Source organism: Quercus lobata, chromosome 2, assembly GCF_001633185.2.
Source record: "Quercus lobata isolate SW786 chromosome 2, ValleyOak3.0 Primary Assembly, whole genome shotgun sequence".
Taxonomy (NCBI): domain Eukaryota; kingdom Viridiplantae; phylum Streptophyta; class Magnoliopsida; order Fagales; family Fagaceae; genus Quercus; species Quercus lobata.
The window spans coordinates 83317020-83334260 of record NC_044905.1 but is presented as its reverse complement, the minus strand read 5'-3'; the positions used below and the strand labels follow the sequence as shown (position 1 = coordinate 83334260).

General features: G+C 32.0%; 1 protein-coding gene across 1 annotated transcript; it reads right to left on the bottom strand.

The window, feature by feature from the left end:
* Nucleotides 1-202: 202 nt before the first annotated feature.
* Nucleotides 203-15890, bottom strand: LOC115976892. The gene is made up of 6 exons (XM_031098410.1): nt 15711-15890; nt 10692-10750; nt 9932-10387; nt 8183-8305; nt 1204-1628; nt 203-1050 (listed from the first exon to the last, which is right to left on the bottom strand). Exons 2-6 carry the CDS (start codon nt 10720-10722, stop codon nt 475-477), a joined length of 1611 nt encoding a protein of 536 aa, XP_030954270.1. The 5' UTR covers nt 10723-10750; nt 15711-15890; the 3' UTR covers nt 203-474.
* Nucleotides 15891-17241: the final 1351 nt, after the last annotated feature.

Genomic DNA, 17241 nt, shown 5'->3' with positions numbered 1-17241 from the left:
GATGATTGTGGACAGTTGGTAGAATTACAGAACTGCTATTGAATGAGCTGAATGGAACTCAAAATAAGTCTCAAAATTGATCTAATCTCGTTTCAAAGTAGCTATAAAGGTTGTTGATTTTGTTATAGCGGTGGTTTTAGATACATGAAACTAAAATGATAATGATAGCCCACTTGAGTATTCACACATGCAGAGAACCATGGAAAGCTATAGAGTTTGATCTTTCTTTGTTATTATAACATCTCATGCACAGGGTGCAATTTCAAAACTAGTACAAGATAACACACTGCAGATAATTTTACAAAACAATAATTCAAAAGATGCAATAGAAAAAAATTAAATTAAATTAAATGCAAAAGATAAGATGTGTTTAACTACCTCCAGAGTTATAATACAAATTTATTCATAGTCATTTCACATATGTAGAAAGGAAAGCAACAGAAAGATTGACAAGTAGCACTTCATTGGCCATTGCTAAAGTAGACGTCGATGTTTCCGAAACCGAAAGAAGGTAGATCGGACTATATCAACAAATAGGCGATACTTCAGCAACACGCAAATGATTGGCACACAAGCAAATAAACCAATGACAACGAAGATCAATGGCAATTCCTGATGATTATGATTATCTGACCAAAATGATGCAGAAAATGCAACCATCATGGCGGCAATTGAGATGAAAAGTGAAGCCACTCCAATCATCAACCTAACTGGTAACCATACAAGAAAGTCATTGTATGAATAACGAGAGGTAAGGATGGATAAAAACATTACTAGGGATGTTGAAGAGCAAAATAATGCTATTGCACTTGAAACTGAAAAGACCCGAACAAGGTTAGGACTATCCTTTAATCCATCAGCTTTTTCTCGAGGAAACATTATCAACCCAATTAGTATTGCAACCACCATAGAATACTCAGCTGTGTTCCTCATCCATTTCTCGCCCTGCTTCCTTAACTCCTCGTGGTTCTTCGCAAATAAAACATACGGTGTATCCCCCTTGGTATTTTTCATTTCTTTGAATGTAGGGCTTACAACCTTTTCCACCTCCTTCCGTTAAAAATCATAGGAAATATCACACGAGAGACTTGTTAGTCCAAAACTCTAAAAATTTTAGGTAGAAATTTAATCTATGTGGAAACAAGAGTGAACATTCTATGAAATGGTTCAACACATACTAATCTAAGAATATGATAATATTACCTTGAACCATAATATTTCTCGTTGCATTTGAAGAGCTGCTCCTGATATAGCATTCAGCTTCTCTTGAGGTGCCAATCCTGCAGCTAAATGCAAAATGTTGCCTCCATCTTCTTCTATTCTATCTATTATTAGATCTCCAATTGAGCCTATCTCATTAAGTATATTGAAGATGCATTCATGGCGCTTCTCAACAGCAATATGAAATATGCTTTTACTGTTTCTTGTTTTCCATAATAAATCAAAGTCAAAACGAATAAGTTTAACCAAGAATTCAGTGTTGCCTACTTCTACTGCATCAAACAGAACATGTGAAATCACTGAGGTTTCGTTCAAATTCTCAACATCATCTCTGTAAGCCTGAAGACATTTTTCAAACAGTTCACTGGCTTGAGATTGCTTCGAGTTTTCCTGTTTTAACTTCAACCCTGGAATTGACAGTGAAAAAAGAAAGTAGTCATACCTCAATGAGAAATAAATAATTAAAAGAATCGAATAGATCTAGAAAATAAGAGTGAAAGTGCTACTAGTGTTAGGTCCCATTCTAATCTTGTATGAATTAAGAATATTGTATCAATTAAGAAATTCGATCAATCTATAAAAATATTATCACTAAATTCATCAAGCCAAGATATTAATCACACAAAAACACATTAATTTACGTGAAAAATTAGTTTTCCTTAAAAGAAAAACTGCTAGAAAAACTCTAAATAAATCCACTATTATAAAATCAATATCTTCTTAAGTTTTATGCCTAACTTAAGATCCACACAAAAAACTTAAGATCACAATAATATCATCTCTCTAGACAATTATACAAACTCACCTAAAATATTTATCAAGCTAAGATATTGTAAGGTTGAATTTATTCAACCATCTAATTGGCTTTATTCCGTGTCAAATTTGCTTGTAATTCAGCATTTAGTAACCCTATATTTAGGTGGGTTTGATGTAAGGGTAGTGAGTGAGATAGAGTGAAGATTGCTCAAGAGTGTGCAAGAAAACAGAGACTCGCGGGTGACTCGCGGTTACAAGCCGCCAGAAGCAGCACACGTGTCAAGCATGCTGGAAGATGAACAGTCATGCTAGCTGGAGCACTACATGACAAAACAGGACAACTGGCCATACGGTTATCTCGCGACTGGATCTCGCGACTTGGTCAAGCCGCGAGGTCAAGCCGCGAGCCACCCCTATTTTGTTAAACCTGACGTTTCACATTCCTCTCCCACTCCAGTATAAATACCCCTTTTACCTACGATTGAAGGAAAGCTTCCAGAGAGAATTTTGAGAGAGAAACCCTAAAGAAAAACCAGATTGTTTCACCCGCAATCTCTACCTTAGAGTCTCTTCAAATTCCTCAACTCTCTTCCTCTCCATTGTCAAATCCTTGAGAGGCATTATACCAAACCTGGTTCTCACCATCATCATCACTGTGAGACAGTCGTTTGGATTTCTGGGAAGCAGTTAGGAAAGAACCAATCTTCATTGGTTGATGCTATGGTCTAGTAGCGGAATCCGGGAAGCTAGAAAAGAAAAAGGTTCAGCGCAACCTCGTTGGAGCAAGAAGCTTGGAGGGCTTAGGTGCACTGGGTAGATTAGGCTTGGAAGGTCTATTGCTGTCCTTGTATCCCAACTGTATTTTCTAGTGGATTGCTTACCGCTTGGAGGGCGGCAGAGAGGTTTTACGCCGAGGGCTTCGGTTTCCTCTTCGATAACACATTGCGTGTTGTCTTTGTGTTTGCATCTTCCTTCCTCTCTATCTTTGCCTTTTCATTTATCTGCTGTGGATTTTAATTTGTTATGGCTTAGATAGTATTTAATCAATTTCATATTATAGCATATGTTAAGTTTCCGCACACTAGTTATTTGACATTTTGCTTGAATTGATTAAGTTGTTATTTGGGGGTCTAAACGTTCAAAGGTGTTTTTTTCACGTTTTTGAACTTTCAATTGGTATCAGAGCGGGTACACTGATATTGGTTTCATTACCATTGTGTGATCCTTGACTCCCTTTTGAGATGGATAGGTCTCAATCCCTAAATGCACCTCCATATTTTGATGGTAGTAATTATGCTTTTTGGAAGGTTCGCATGAGAGCTTTTCTGTGTTCTATTGATGAATCCGTTTGGGATGCTGTTGAGATTGGTTGGACCAAACCTGAGGCAGCCAAATCCACATGGGATAAGGCAGCACTTGCTGCATCTAATGCTAACAGTAAAGCACTCAATGCTATTTTCTGTGGTGTGTCTCCAGATGAATTTCACAGAATTTCTCATATTACCGTTGCCAAAGAAGCATGGGAGAAATCTACTATCGAAAAAACTATCGATTACAATATCTTCTCAACTGTCTCCTACTTATTTCATACATTTTACCAAGGAAATAAAACTTACTTTCATATCCCATAAAAAAAAATAAGTTACTTTCATACATGACGCAATATTAAACAAATGCCTGGCTTAGTTTGTTTAATTAATTTTGTTGATGTTTTGTTTCATGTATGTGTATTAGAAACTTAACGTGTCAACCCGTACATGAATAACAAACAGCCCTCGCGTATGAGCCCTTCTTTTAACACATCTGGCATCTTCATTCCAGCCAAAAAAAAAAAAAAAAAAAAAACGTCTGACAACTTGAGAAAACTAACAAAAATAAAAAAGCAAAGTGACATAAAGCAATGAAATATTACTCAAGTCATTTTTTTTTTTTTTTTTTTTTTTGATGAACCAACAAATTTATTAAACCAGCAACAAAGCAAGGAAGCCCCAACCCCACATCAAAAGAGCCAAAGTAGTTGTTTGACAAAGACCACTTGGCTAATACATGAGCAGAAACATTTGCTTCTCTAGCCCCCAACTGTAACTACAATTAGAGAAATTCAATTTTAAAACTAAAACATCAGAGCAGATGGTTTTTGTCATTTGGGGCTAGCACGGAGAGAACGAAAAATGAAATTAAATTATAAAAGAAGAAAAAGCAACAGCGGCAGGGACCCGTTGAACTCACCTTTCACTGCACAAGTATGAACTCTTTCTTGAAATAATTATTGTATTACACTTAAATTTGCTTTTATATACATTCCTTTTTCGTAAAATCTTTATTTTCGTGCCCATACAGAAGTTTTTCATTTCCAGTTTGCTTATTAAAATCTACTTTTTGAAGATTTACTTTCTAAGAAAACCGCCACCGTTATCAATTTTGACAGCTTTCTTAGGCTGTTAATCAGAAATCATCACTTACGTGTCCAATATCTTCATATTCTCTCTATGTTTTGAGTTTTATTTTTTTAAAAGAAAATAATTAAACTGCATACTTTAAAGAGATTTCTTTGAAAAAATAAAATGATATACAAACTACAAAAGAAGAATTAGGTTGAACTTACCTTTGAATTTGATTGATTAACTATTCTGGCAGGAAACCCAAAGGCGATTGATCCTGGAACTTTTCAGCTTTTTTTTATTTTTATTTTTTCATGAAAGTAAGGGGGAAAATGGAGTTTTTAATAGAGAAAATGACAGTTGAAAACCAAATAATATAAATGGGTTAAGCGGTTTTGAATGTATTTGTTTTAAATGTTGCAATTGCGTACAAATACTCAGGGACGGAACTAGGACTTGAACTTAGGAGTGAGGGCGGGCGGGCCAAAATCTTTGGTTTGAGGATTTTAGAAATTGGGATATCAATGCTAGAGAAGGCGAGGTGACAATATCATTATTGGTTTTTCAAATTATTTTTTTTTGAAAAAAACTATACTTTCCCATAATCTACAAATCAAATTAAAGTCATAGTAACTATAGGAATTTATTATAGTTTTAAAAAATGGATTGGACAAAGAATCGAAAATGAGTAGTTCTTGGTTTTTTAGTCAAAATGGTGACATCATAACTATTATAATTATGTATTTAACATTATAAATACATAAAAATTTGGCTTTATTCTTTTCATATTATTCTATACCCAACCTTTTATAATGATATATATATATATATATATATTAATAACTACAATTCAAAGTTTAAACCCATATCAACTACTAAATCAACATATCTGCTAAAATATTGGCTAATTAATAGCATAAGAGGAGAGATATTTCAAAAGTTGCATATCCAAAAATCTATGATAATGACGACAGCTCTCAAGCAATCAAATGATAAGGGGTAAGTCTATCATTTCTTTCAAAAAAAAAAAAATGATAAGGGGCAAGTTATACACTTATACTAAATAAATACATAATAAATGTTTTTCATCAGTTTTTTTTTAATTTTTTATTATTATTATTTTAGAATCGTTTTCCATCAATCAGTAACAGCCACAAATAAACTTTTTTGCATCATTTTATTTTCCTTTTTAAGTGCTTATCACATATACAAATAAAGACAAGTCTAAACGTCACAAAGCCCACAACAACTTAAAAATATTACTACAATAATAAAATAGAGAGAAGTTTAGAGAACTCATCAAAGCAGACACAATAATCACACGGAGAGAGAGAGAGAGAGAGAGAGAGAGAGAGAGAGAGAGAGAGAGAGAGAGAGAGAGAGGGGAAAAGATCAGATCAGAGAAGACAGTGATCAAGAAACCATATCTTAGCCAATTGTGGAGTCACCAATGGACCCAAGGAAGAAGGTTGGAGCATTTGTAATTTATTTGGTTAGGGATTTGTGATTTGTAATTATTTATTAGTATTTTGTTGTTGTCATAGACCAGATATGTTATTTGTTTGTTGATAATTTGGGTTTGTCTAAAGGTCTTCATTATTATCTAGATTTGTGAATTGTTTGCTAGTGTTTTGATTTACCTAAAGGTTTATCTTAGTATTCTTGGAATAACTGGGCAAAAGGAAAGGTCAATAAATTTGTTTTTTTCATTTTCATTTGTCAATTTGCAAAACTTTTGTGAGAGGGGGGCCAAGAATAAATATTAAGGGTCAAGATCTAAAATTTTGTGTAAATTTATATACTAATATATATTTTTTCAAAAATTGAGGGGGGGCCATTCCCCCCCCCCCCCCCCCCCCCCCCATGAGAGGTCAGTCACTGCAAATACTAATGTTTTTGTTTTAAACGTTGCAATTGTGGACAAATACTAATGATTTTTTTTTTTTTTTTTTTTTTGAGATAGAACTTAACTCTAGCTTAATATAAGGCTGCGTTTGGTTCGATGTAAATTGAATTTTGAGTGTAAAATGAATGCAGGGAAAATGAATTCCCATAAGGAAATTAAAATCCGAGTGTTTGGGTGTGCAATGGAAAATAGTCCGAAAAACAATTTTTAGTGTTTAGTAACATTCTGAAAATGCTATTGTCCTACAAATTTTTCACATTTTCTCAGCAATTTTCTCAGCTTCTAAACAAATTTATAATAGAAAATTGCAAGATATAAACTTTTTAAAGAAACAAAAATCAAAATAAAACCATTAAACTTTCAAACTCGATCAAACAGAGAGTGGAAGGAAGAAAGAGTGAGAGATTGAGGGAAAGAGAGTGGTAGATCAAGAGAGGTTGAAATCGGGTTAAGGCTTTGATCTGTGTTTGGCATTGACAACAAAGCTTCAATGGCAACAAGAACGAGATGACAAGGCTCCAATTTATGTTTGGCGATGACTTTTCAATTCGTAAAACTTGATTTGAAGGTACAGGTTGGTTCGAACAAGGGATGGGTCGGTGAGGATGAGGGATGGGTCGGCAGAGGATGAGGACAAGGGATGGGTCGACGGAGTGGCTTGCATGTGACAGCGGGGCCTTGTGTCGAGGGGTGGTTCTGGGCATCACCGACAAGGATGGGTTTGAACAAGGACAACGATTTGACCGGCGAGAATGTGCTTGGGTTCTTTAGTTGGAGTGTGCTTGAGCTCTTTCTCTTCAGGTGTGTATTTTCAGGAGGTGCGATCTTGCTGATGCTGGGACGCGACAAGACCGGTGCAATCTGGGGTTGGGGGCGGTGGTGTGATCTAGGGTTGGGCTGTGGTGTGATCTCTTCTTGCTCTCTCTCTCTCTCTCTCTCTTTCTCTCTCTCTTCTATTTTCCAAGCCCGGAAATAATTTGAAGGTAAAATAAAAGCTAAAATGGTTTTACACCTGATGAGGCTTATTTTACAATCAACAGGGAATTCAATTTCCGTTTGACCCAATTTTCTATGTTTACCAAACACATATAGGGGTGTAAAATGATTTCCTGAAACCCTTTTTAGCCAAAACAAACGCACCTTGTGTAAAACTCCCTCCTGGAGATTTAATTCTCGGCATTTGCCTCTACAATCCACAAGCACTTATACTTGTAAGGAGTGACAATCAATCATGCTAAGGGTGCACAGTAGTAACGTACAAATACATATGTTAGTTGGGCCTGAATGGGTACATTTGATATCCCAAGTGCCATAACAGGAATGAATTGTGGATTAGATTTCTGCAATATATATTTAGGCAAAGCTTAGAGTAAATCCAATTAGATTTTTATTAGATTCTCAATTTTACACCACGTGTCCCATTTAAATTTGAATTTTATATCAAGTGAATTATTAAGTGTAAAAATCAAAGAGTCCATTCTAAATTGAATTTCAATTAAAGTCCAATTTTTCGTCACGTGTCCATCTTTTTTTTATTTTTTATTTTTTATGGCTAGTGAATTATTGGGTGCAAAAACCGAAGAGTCTAAATCAAATTAAATTTTATATAATATATATAAATATAATGAGAAACAAATACATATTTTAGAAATATATAGTTTAAAAAAAGTATAAGTTAATACTATGTATAATTTGAATCTCTTTTTCAAAAATATATATAATTTGAACTGTATAATTATAATTGATTTTAGTTTTACCCGTGTATATGTACGAGACTACACACTAATTATATATAGTATATAATTAATTAATCAATTTGGGTAATTAATTAATTTAACTGTAGTCATATGTCTAAGAATTTCAGTCAAAATAACTCACATGATAAAAAATAAAATAAAATAAAAAAATAAAAACTCACATGGTCGAATTTCACTAACAAATGCGGAAGGATTGCGAGCTAACACATGCAATGCAGTTTCTCCATCCGAGTTTCCAGCTGCAGCTAAATTAGAGTTGTCCTCCAGCATTTGCAATGCTACTCCTGCATTATTTTACACCAAAACCAAAAATTCCAAGTAAAAATATTCATTGACGAAATTCTTTTTCTTCACCGTGTGTTGTAGTATTTAGTTATGTTTTATTGACAAAATAAAAAAAATATTGAGAAGAAGCATGTTGAATATTTCTTTCATGAAAGATAACTAAGAAAAGCTTGACATAAGCATATGACAAAAGACAGAAAACAGTTTCTTTTGACAACTTTTTTCTCCTCACGCACTAGATTTCACCTAACTGGTGTTGGCCGGACATTGGAACTTTTGTTTAGAGATTAGACAGCAGCGCTCAAGCATACAGGCAACTTAGACAAAGGCCTAAGGTTCCAAATAAAAGAATGCCCTCACTTTTAACTAATATTATATAATATATTTATCTATATATTTTAAATAAGAAAAAAAATTGTAACTCACTTTATTTATTGGTCAATAGAATACATTAAAAAGGTCCTACTATATCCCAAAACATAAAAGATAAAAGGAAAAAACAAAAATAGTCAAAATATGACTAACAAAATTAAATCTAAATTAATAGGAGACAAATATACTAAATTATTCTTGAAATCTACTAAAATCAAAATTAATACTAGACATATTTATTAATAAATCCAACGTAAATATATAGAAATATGCTATAACATACTCACTAACCCGCTGACATACGTTTTCACTTTTCACTTCTTTTATTTTTAAAGACTAACAATAGTGAATGGTCTTAGATAGTTAGATTAGTATCTTTTGCTTTATCACGTCAACTTATTTGCATTACAGGGATACTAATTTACTGAACTATATCATAAATCAATTTTATTTGTACTGATTTAGAATATAAAGTGGTCACAACATTAGAAAAGTTGCAATATTACTTTTGATAAACCATGTTTCATTATTCCATAATTTAAATTTGATTTTTAGTTAAATTATAATTTTTAATTATCAATTGTATTTTATTTATAAATATTTACTCATTATAAATGTCTACTGGAAAATAACTATCTAGATATGAAAAACTTCAACCAAAAAAAAAAAAAATTGAATTTCAAAAAGGAATCTCAAAAAAAAATTATTTAATTAATATTTAAATATATTAAAAAAAAAAAAAAAAAAAGGCCTCACTTAAATTTTTCGTATTAAGCCTCCAAAGTTCTTGAGCTAGCTTGTTAGAGAGGCATAATTTATCTCAATCAGATAAAATTCTATTATGAAGAATCTCATTCACAATACAACAATTTATTTGATACTGTAGTTTCAAGCAAAAAAAAGAAAAAAAAAAGGATGACATAGTAAAGTTCAACGAAACTAAAAATTTAAGCATTGAGGTGAAGATGATCGATCAGTATATAACCAGTCCATCAATACTTTGATACCACATTTAGAAAATGAGTGAAATTGTGTAACTTTTCCTCATTTAAAAATTAAATGAACGGTTTAGATTGTGTTAATTTAACAATACCATTTTCAATGTTCAAACCATGCTTAATGTTTTGAACTTCAAATTTGTAGAATGAAAAAATCAAACCATTAGTATTATGATCCCCCTCCCAGAAAAAAAAAAAAAAAAAAAAAAAAAAAAAAAAATGGAGGCAAGAAACATTATATTTACTTATGCTTACCATATAAGCCACCCTTAACACATGCGATAAATAGTTTAGCCTGTTCTTTGTCATCCCACTCGCGAACTCTCTCTTTAGTCCGAGAATAAAGATAATTCGTCATTTGTCCGTGTCCTAAGGAAGCAGCCATATAGAGTGGCTTTATCCCACTACCGAGGTTTGGCAGCTGATGATTTTTCTCCAGCATCGCCATGGCAATATTCACATTTCCAGTTGCAGCAGCATAGGTCAAGGCAGTATTCCCAACAGTGTTTTCAGCTGTTAGGTTGTCTTTAATCATCGTCTTCAATAAATTCCTTACAAATTCTTCTTGGTTTGCTGCAGCAGCAATATGAAGAGTGGTTTCTCCTTTCTTTGTAATTTTTCTTTGAATTTTTTGTATGTCCTTGATAGATTTCCAGTCACCATTTAGTGCAGCCCGATAAAGCCTCCCACGCTCTATACTGACTGCTTCATCTGTAAGATGAAATTCTTCTCATTAATTAGTAAAAATCATAGCGCAACTATTTCATGAAAGGAAAAATATTGTTTCACACTAATTTGTATTCACTGTTCACATATCCACAATTGAGGTGTAAATGTTTACAATTTAACACATAAAAGTGGACATTAAAGAAAAAAAAAAAGGTGAAGAATCATATATATATATATATATATATATGAATGCTAACTTCGGTGATATCTTAGTCAGACATATCCATTTTGTTAAGAACTCATTGAATGCCCACACTATTAACCGATGAGAAAGTTAAATTTTTACCGTCGTTTGAATTGAAATCCTTTGTTGCCATTTCAACTTATTGATTGGCTTCTGTGTACCTGAAAAGGAAGATTTCAGTATTATATATAAATTGTGTGATGCATGACGAAATCTGTGCAAGTTCTTTCCATAAGCCAAATTAGCTCGACAAGCACAAAGAGATATTGATTTTTAGGCTATGTTTAGTTCAAACAGGTGTATTACACATACTGTGTATTTTATAAACTAAAGTCGTGCCTTTAAGTGACTGAAAAAGTCACGGTTTCATTTTATATAGTCACAATTTCAATTTATAAAATAAACTGTGTGTACGCACTAATATTTATCCTTGATTTTTTTGTCCCAAATGACAAACCTATTATTATAATTAGTCGCAAACTCACATGATACATGAGAATAAATAATTATTTTATAATTGTAATATAATGTATAATTTGTTTTCTAAAATTGTTGAAGATAATTTTTTCTCTCTAAAATTTAAACAATTTCTAAAATTATTTTTTTCATCTTGCTATCTCTACAAATATATCATTATATTGTTTTGGTGTATTTGATTAATATTATTCCTTTATAAGGTATCCATATTCTTTGAAATTATGTTATAGTTTTTTTTTTCCCCCTTTTTTTGTACAACTAAATGTTTTAAGTTTCAAATAAATTATTCAAATTCTTTATTCTCTTAAAGGAGATTATTGTGATTATCAAAACTCATAACAAACTTATACTGAATATGTATAATTTATTCTCAAAATTTGATTTTTGAAAATTTGTTCTCCCTCAAAATTGAACAATTTCAAAAAGTAATTTTCATCACTTTATTTTTACAAATATATAATTTTATCATATTTAATTTTTACGATTGATATTATTCATGTGGGAGTAACAGACCAGGGAGCCCATACCAATATATACATTGGGCCAAGGGCCCAGTTCAAGGAAGAACCCCTCCTTGGCCATGGGAAGAACCCCTCCTCGGCCAGGTATGACAGAGGACAAAGGGAACGGTCTACCATTGAAAGTGACACTCCGGGTCATTCCATGGAGTAGAATAAGTACTAAGACAGAAAAGGACAACGGAAGGAATAGAAATATCTAAGGGAAAGCTATCATTATGGCATTAAGTGCTCTATACCTAACAGAGCCATGTTTTTCAACCTTTACAACCACTCCCAACGACTTTGGAGAGGGGTTGATGGAACAAGTATCAGCGCTATGAATCTAAATTTACACGTGGACGTTGGGGGGAGGAATGAAGCTAGTATAAAATGGGGGGTGAGAGGCAATCTAAAGGACTCTGGGAACCACTACCATTCAAGACGTACTAGAAAAAGCTCCTCAGATTGTGCCGAGGACCAACCTTCATTGATAAATTCAGTTCATCCCTGCTTGATTGTCATGAACACCATATTAACTGTTATCCATGCACTAAAACCTAGCTCTTTGACCCACTCTTTACAAATTTATTGTACTGGGTTCATTGGTCCAAGATCCCATACATCTTGAGCTTGGGCTGCAAAACGTGTCCCTACAATTCCTTTTTGAAATGGTCCATATTCTTCTAACTATTATTATTATGCATTATATTTTCCTATTTTTTTTTTTTTTTTGGTACAACTAAAATTTTTAAGTTTCAAAGTTATTATTTAAATTCTCATTCTCTTAAGGAAATCATTATGATAACCAAAACTTATCATATAATTACAATTGATATTACTCAAACAATTGATAGTACTCTTAACCCAAACTTGTCTTTGCCCATTCTTAAGTAATACCCCAAATTGGACCGAAGTAAATAGAAATAGATTGTTCCCATTCTTAAGTAAGTACTCCAAATGGATCGAAGTGAACTGAAATAGACCAAATGGACAGAATGGACCAAATTGGACACAATAGACCGAATTAGACCGATATGGACCGAATAGACTGAAGTGGACTGAATGGACCAAATTGACTGAGGTGGACTGAAATGGATAGTATGGACCAAAGTGGACTGAATTGGACCGAAGTGGACTAGATGAAACAAATTGGACTAAAATGGACCGACGTAGACTAAATGGACTTTGACTGAATTGGACCAAATAGCCAAGTGAACTGAATGGACTTAATAGGTTGAAGGTCATCAAAGTAGACCGAATTGGACCGAAGTAGACCAAATTGGATTGAATTGGACCAACGTGGACCAAAGTAGACCGAACTGAACTGAATAGACCAAAATGGACTGAATGCTGATCTATAATTAGGATAGCCAAGATTTTGTCTTGATATAAATTCAAATTCTTACATCCAAAATAACTAAGAATGAAATCAAACCAAAACTAAGAGAGAGAGACTACTTGTGATGAGAAATTAAATTATACAACAACAAAACATATGAACCTAAAATAGAGTTTAAAAATCACAACGATTCATTAACTTAAAATAGAGTTGCAAAAAAGAATAAAAAATCAAGAGAGAGAAAGTAGCAACTTTTTTAGGAGAGAATATGAGAGAGAATAAGATGAGAAGAAAAATTGTAAAAATAAAAAATTGTAGTAACAAACACCAAATTATCCAAGTTATGTTATGAAATAAAATAACATCATATTTTTATATATTATCTTTATAATGCAATAGGATAATATTTATGAAATCAAAGAGAAGAAAAAAAAATAACAATTTAAAAACACAAAACTTAATCACATCAATCAAAAGTAGAGTTCCAAATAATAATAAAAAATCATCAACAAAGTAGAGATGCAAGAAAACTTCCACCAAAGAATGAAAAAAAAAAAATTTGAGAGAGAGAAATTTAGAAAAATAACTTTTTTGTGTAAGAAAACTATGCATAGAATAAGAGTGAGAATTTTAAATTTATAGTAGGATTATGGGAAAAAGAAAAACCAAAAATAAAAGAAAATAAAAGAATAGAGGAAAAGTGATATTAAGATAAATAGTAGTAGAAAAATGAAAAAGTAAAGAGGATGAGATAAAATAGGAGAAAATGTAACAATAAGTTGGAAAATTAATACAAGAAAAAAGAGTTAAAAATAAGAGAGTGTATTTTAAATAGGTGGATGATATGGCATCTAATGTAACTCAATAGAAACGTTACTACAATAAATACTACACTTAAACTTGGTGAAAATAGCCAAATACCACCATTTTCAGAAATTTGTAGCAATTACGCACTATTTTGGAACTAAGTAAGAATCTACTACTTTTGATGTACTCAAGCTCACTAAACTACCATTTAGTTCCGAAACTGTGCTTAATTGTTACAAATTTCTAAAAATGATGGTATTTGACCATTTTCACCCTTTAACTTTTAAATATATAGATGTAGATGATTTCTACTTTTGCGCAACAAGAATTTTAATCTTTCTTTTTCTTCTTTTCTTAATTTTGTGAAAGGATTTCGGGCCTTTTTTTTTTTTTCGAAATGTTTGTCAAAATAAAACTGTCTGAAATTTAATTGAAGAAATAGCGTTATTGATGTTGATGTGGGGTTTTAAAGATAAAATAAATAAATAAATAATGGTGCATCTAGATCTCGTAAGCAAGAGACAAAAAGAATTAAATAGATCTCTAGAGCATCCAATATTTTTTAGATTAGTATTGGCATTTAATTTTAGTGGTGTGTGTTTGATTATTAGGTTTTCAAGTGTTTTTTTTTTTTCAAGAGAAGCTTGAGTCTTAAGTGGAATAATAAGTTAATATTCACAATTTTTTTTCCTCCTAACAACTGAAGATGGCAGATTGTAAATAGGAGACAATAAAGTGGATTGTACAAAAAGTTGTAGAAAAAAGTTATGCCTATAGTTTTTTTTTTTTTTTAATATCAAAGTAGGTGACTTGCAATACAGAGTAAATGAAATTTTAGGAAGATTAGTGTATCTACTTTGTCATCTGTTATAGAATTATTTTTTAAAAGTTTAGTTTGTTATGACATGAAAAAAATATATTTTATTCCCAAACACTTTTTTTAATTTTTTTTTTCTATTTTTCTCAAAAAAAAAAAAAAAATCTCAAATGGTTAAACCATGAATGTTCTAAAGCAACACGTATATTAATTCTACAAGTCTTCTACAACCGCACCATTTACCACAACTTAATGATGTGATTAACAATGAATAATGGACAACCACTTTCAAATAAACTCACAACTTTTTCTTTACCACTCATAGTTGATCACATCATAATTGTGGCAAATATAATGACCCAAGAAAAAAAATGTAAATCACATTTGCATTATACTCCAAAAAACCTAGACACAATTGAGGTCCGCTGTCCTTGTCAATAAAACCCATGTCAACCTAGAATAAGTCCAATGTGGAACACCTCCCACTCACACAATATCCAATCAAATTTGGGATATCACACTAAGGCACAAATTTGATATTGTCCGCTTTCACAAATGATACAATAGGGTACACACTTTTTTTTTTTTCCATAACTAATAACATAACATATTCTAATTGATGAATAATAAAAATGATATAATTGGTGTATCACTGTATCTTAATAAAGTGATATCACTATAACCATAACAGTTGTATCTCTAACATTCCTCAAATCAAAAAGTTATTTTATACTATATTATTATGTTCATATTTTGTTAATATAAACTAAGCAGATGGTCGTATATTTCTTATTTTATGTCTATCATTTTGTTTATATTTTATTATTTTTTATATTGCTTTGAATTTTAGAATGTTTTTTATTCTTAAATAAGGTGGAATTTTTTTCTAGACTTTGGCCCCCCAAAAAAAAATTAAATTCTCGTCCTGTCCTTTTACCAATAGTATTGATGAAAGCATTGGGTTCAATATTCTCTATAAACTGCTTATGTTTGTACCTGATTAACAAATGTATACTGAAACAAGGTGTCTGCGTGCGAAACAGTAAAAACCAAAAACAGCAGGATGGTATAGTGCTAACAAAACCGTCCATATTTTCGTCCAACAAAATAACAAAACATGAAAGACGAATGACATCAGGAGGAACAAAAGAATTGAATGCATGCATAGATGTTATGTATACCTGAAGAGTGATTTATGTTCAAGTGGATTAAGGAGCTTCCCTCAATATAGAGACCACCAAATGTTAATACTTGAACGCAACTCCTCTACACTTGAAGTTTGGAAGTGATTGTTGAAGAGAAGAAAAGAAATGAAATGAAGGATGATTCCCATGCCCTCTTTAGTCAAGTAGTCAAAAGTAATTGATAATTGCAACATTTGTTTGTATGTCATTTGGAAAGGAATTGTGTCCTTTGATGTAGAACTGAGATAAAGGCAAGGACACTCTTTTTCGTCCTTTCCTTGTTGGCACTTTCGAAACAATGTGTAGTCTAGTCATTTGGAAAAATAACTTTTGTCCTTGTCAAATCCTTATCGCTGTTGGAAGGAAGCTTCTTGGTCTTATTGAGATTCGGTCTTTTTGAGATTCGAGATAAGGTACTCGCCATTTGGAACCGGAAAAGTCTAGAGCCTCATCCACAACGCACAATTTTTACTACAACTCGACATATGGTGTGTTGTAGTTGATAAAATGGTGTTTTTACATCATTTTTTTATTAATCATAACTTAACATGTGACGAGTTGTGACACAAATTGTACATTTTTTTATGACATTAGACTTTCTCTTTGAAACCACATTCGAGATTTGGATATTTGCTTGAATATGTTTAAATGTTTTTAAAATAATATATATATATATATATATATATATATTTCTTCACCTGTTATTTGTTGCTCTTTACATGTTAGCTTTTGGTTTTAAATTTATGGCTAAAGAGGAAAGGATGCTCCTTAAGAGAATGTTTGATGCATGTATTTAAAAATTAAAAATATATAAAAAAAAATATATATTAATAAAAAAGTAGATAAAAATATATGTTATTGTTTAAAAACTAAACAACATGTATGTGAATAAGTGTACGGCCCAACTTTGTGATATTTTGAAAAACAATCCTGCTGTATGTGTAGGGTTAAGTGACACATGATTGACAGATGAACATAATGGAGAGTCTTATGACTAAATATTGGTTATGTAAGAATTTATTTATTATGTCTTCTGTTCAAAGTCTATTAACGGAGTGAGAGAAAGAGGAAAAAAATGGGCAATTTGCTGAATTTGTGAGGAAAAAAAAAAAAAAAAAAAAAAGAAAGAGAAGAGAATCACGTGACCAACAATTTCTATTTTGGTAATGATATTGTTTTGACTGAAGAAGGTAGAATTGATAAATTAAAAATTGGCAAAAGTACAAAAGTATAAGAATAGGGTCCAGAGCCACAACAGGCCTATTCGCCTAGGCTACAGGACAAGAAGCAGGCTAAACACTGCCACAAACAGAAGACATGACCAAAGGAAATGATATTGTTGAAATAGGAGAGGCAGGAGAAAAAAAAATTGTTTGATTTTGGCAATGGTATTGCTCAAAAATGAGAGAGGAGAGAGAAAAAAAATTGTTTGCATTTTGGCAAAATTGGTGGAAGAGATGAGAGAGAAAAATAAATTTATCTCTTTGTTTTACTGGAATTTTTTTAATCTTTCAAAAATTTATCCCAC

What these genes read in the sequence shown, in the direction of transcription:
- LOC115976892 (XM_031098410.1), bottom strand. Translation starts at nt 10,722, where the DNA reads ATGGCAACAAAGGATTTCAATTCAAACGACG. An exon ending in GGATTTCAATTCAAACGACG is followed by an intron (nt 10,388 to 10,691) that starts GTAAAAATTTAA and finishes TTCATCTTACAG; the next exon opens with ATGAAGCAGTCAGTATAGAG. An exon ending in GAGAAATATTATGGTTCAAG is followed by an intron (nt 1,051 to 1,203) that starts GTAATATTATCA and finishes TTTTAACGGAAG; the next exon opens with GAGGTGGAAAAGGTTGTAAG.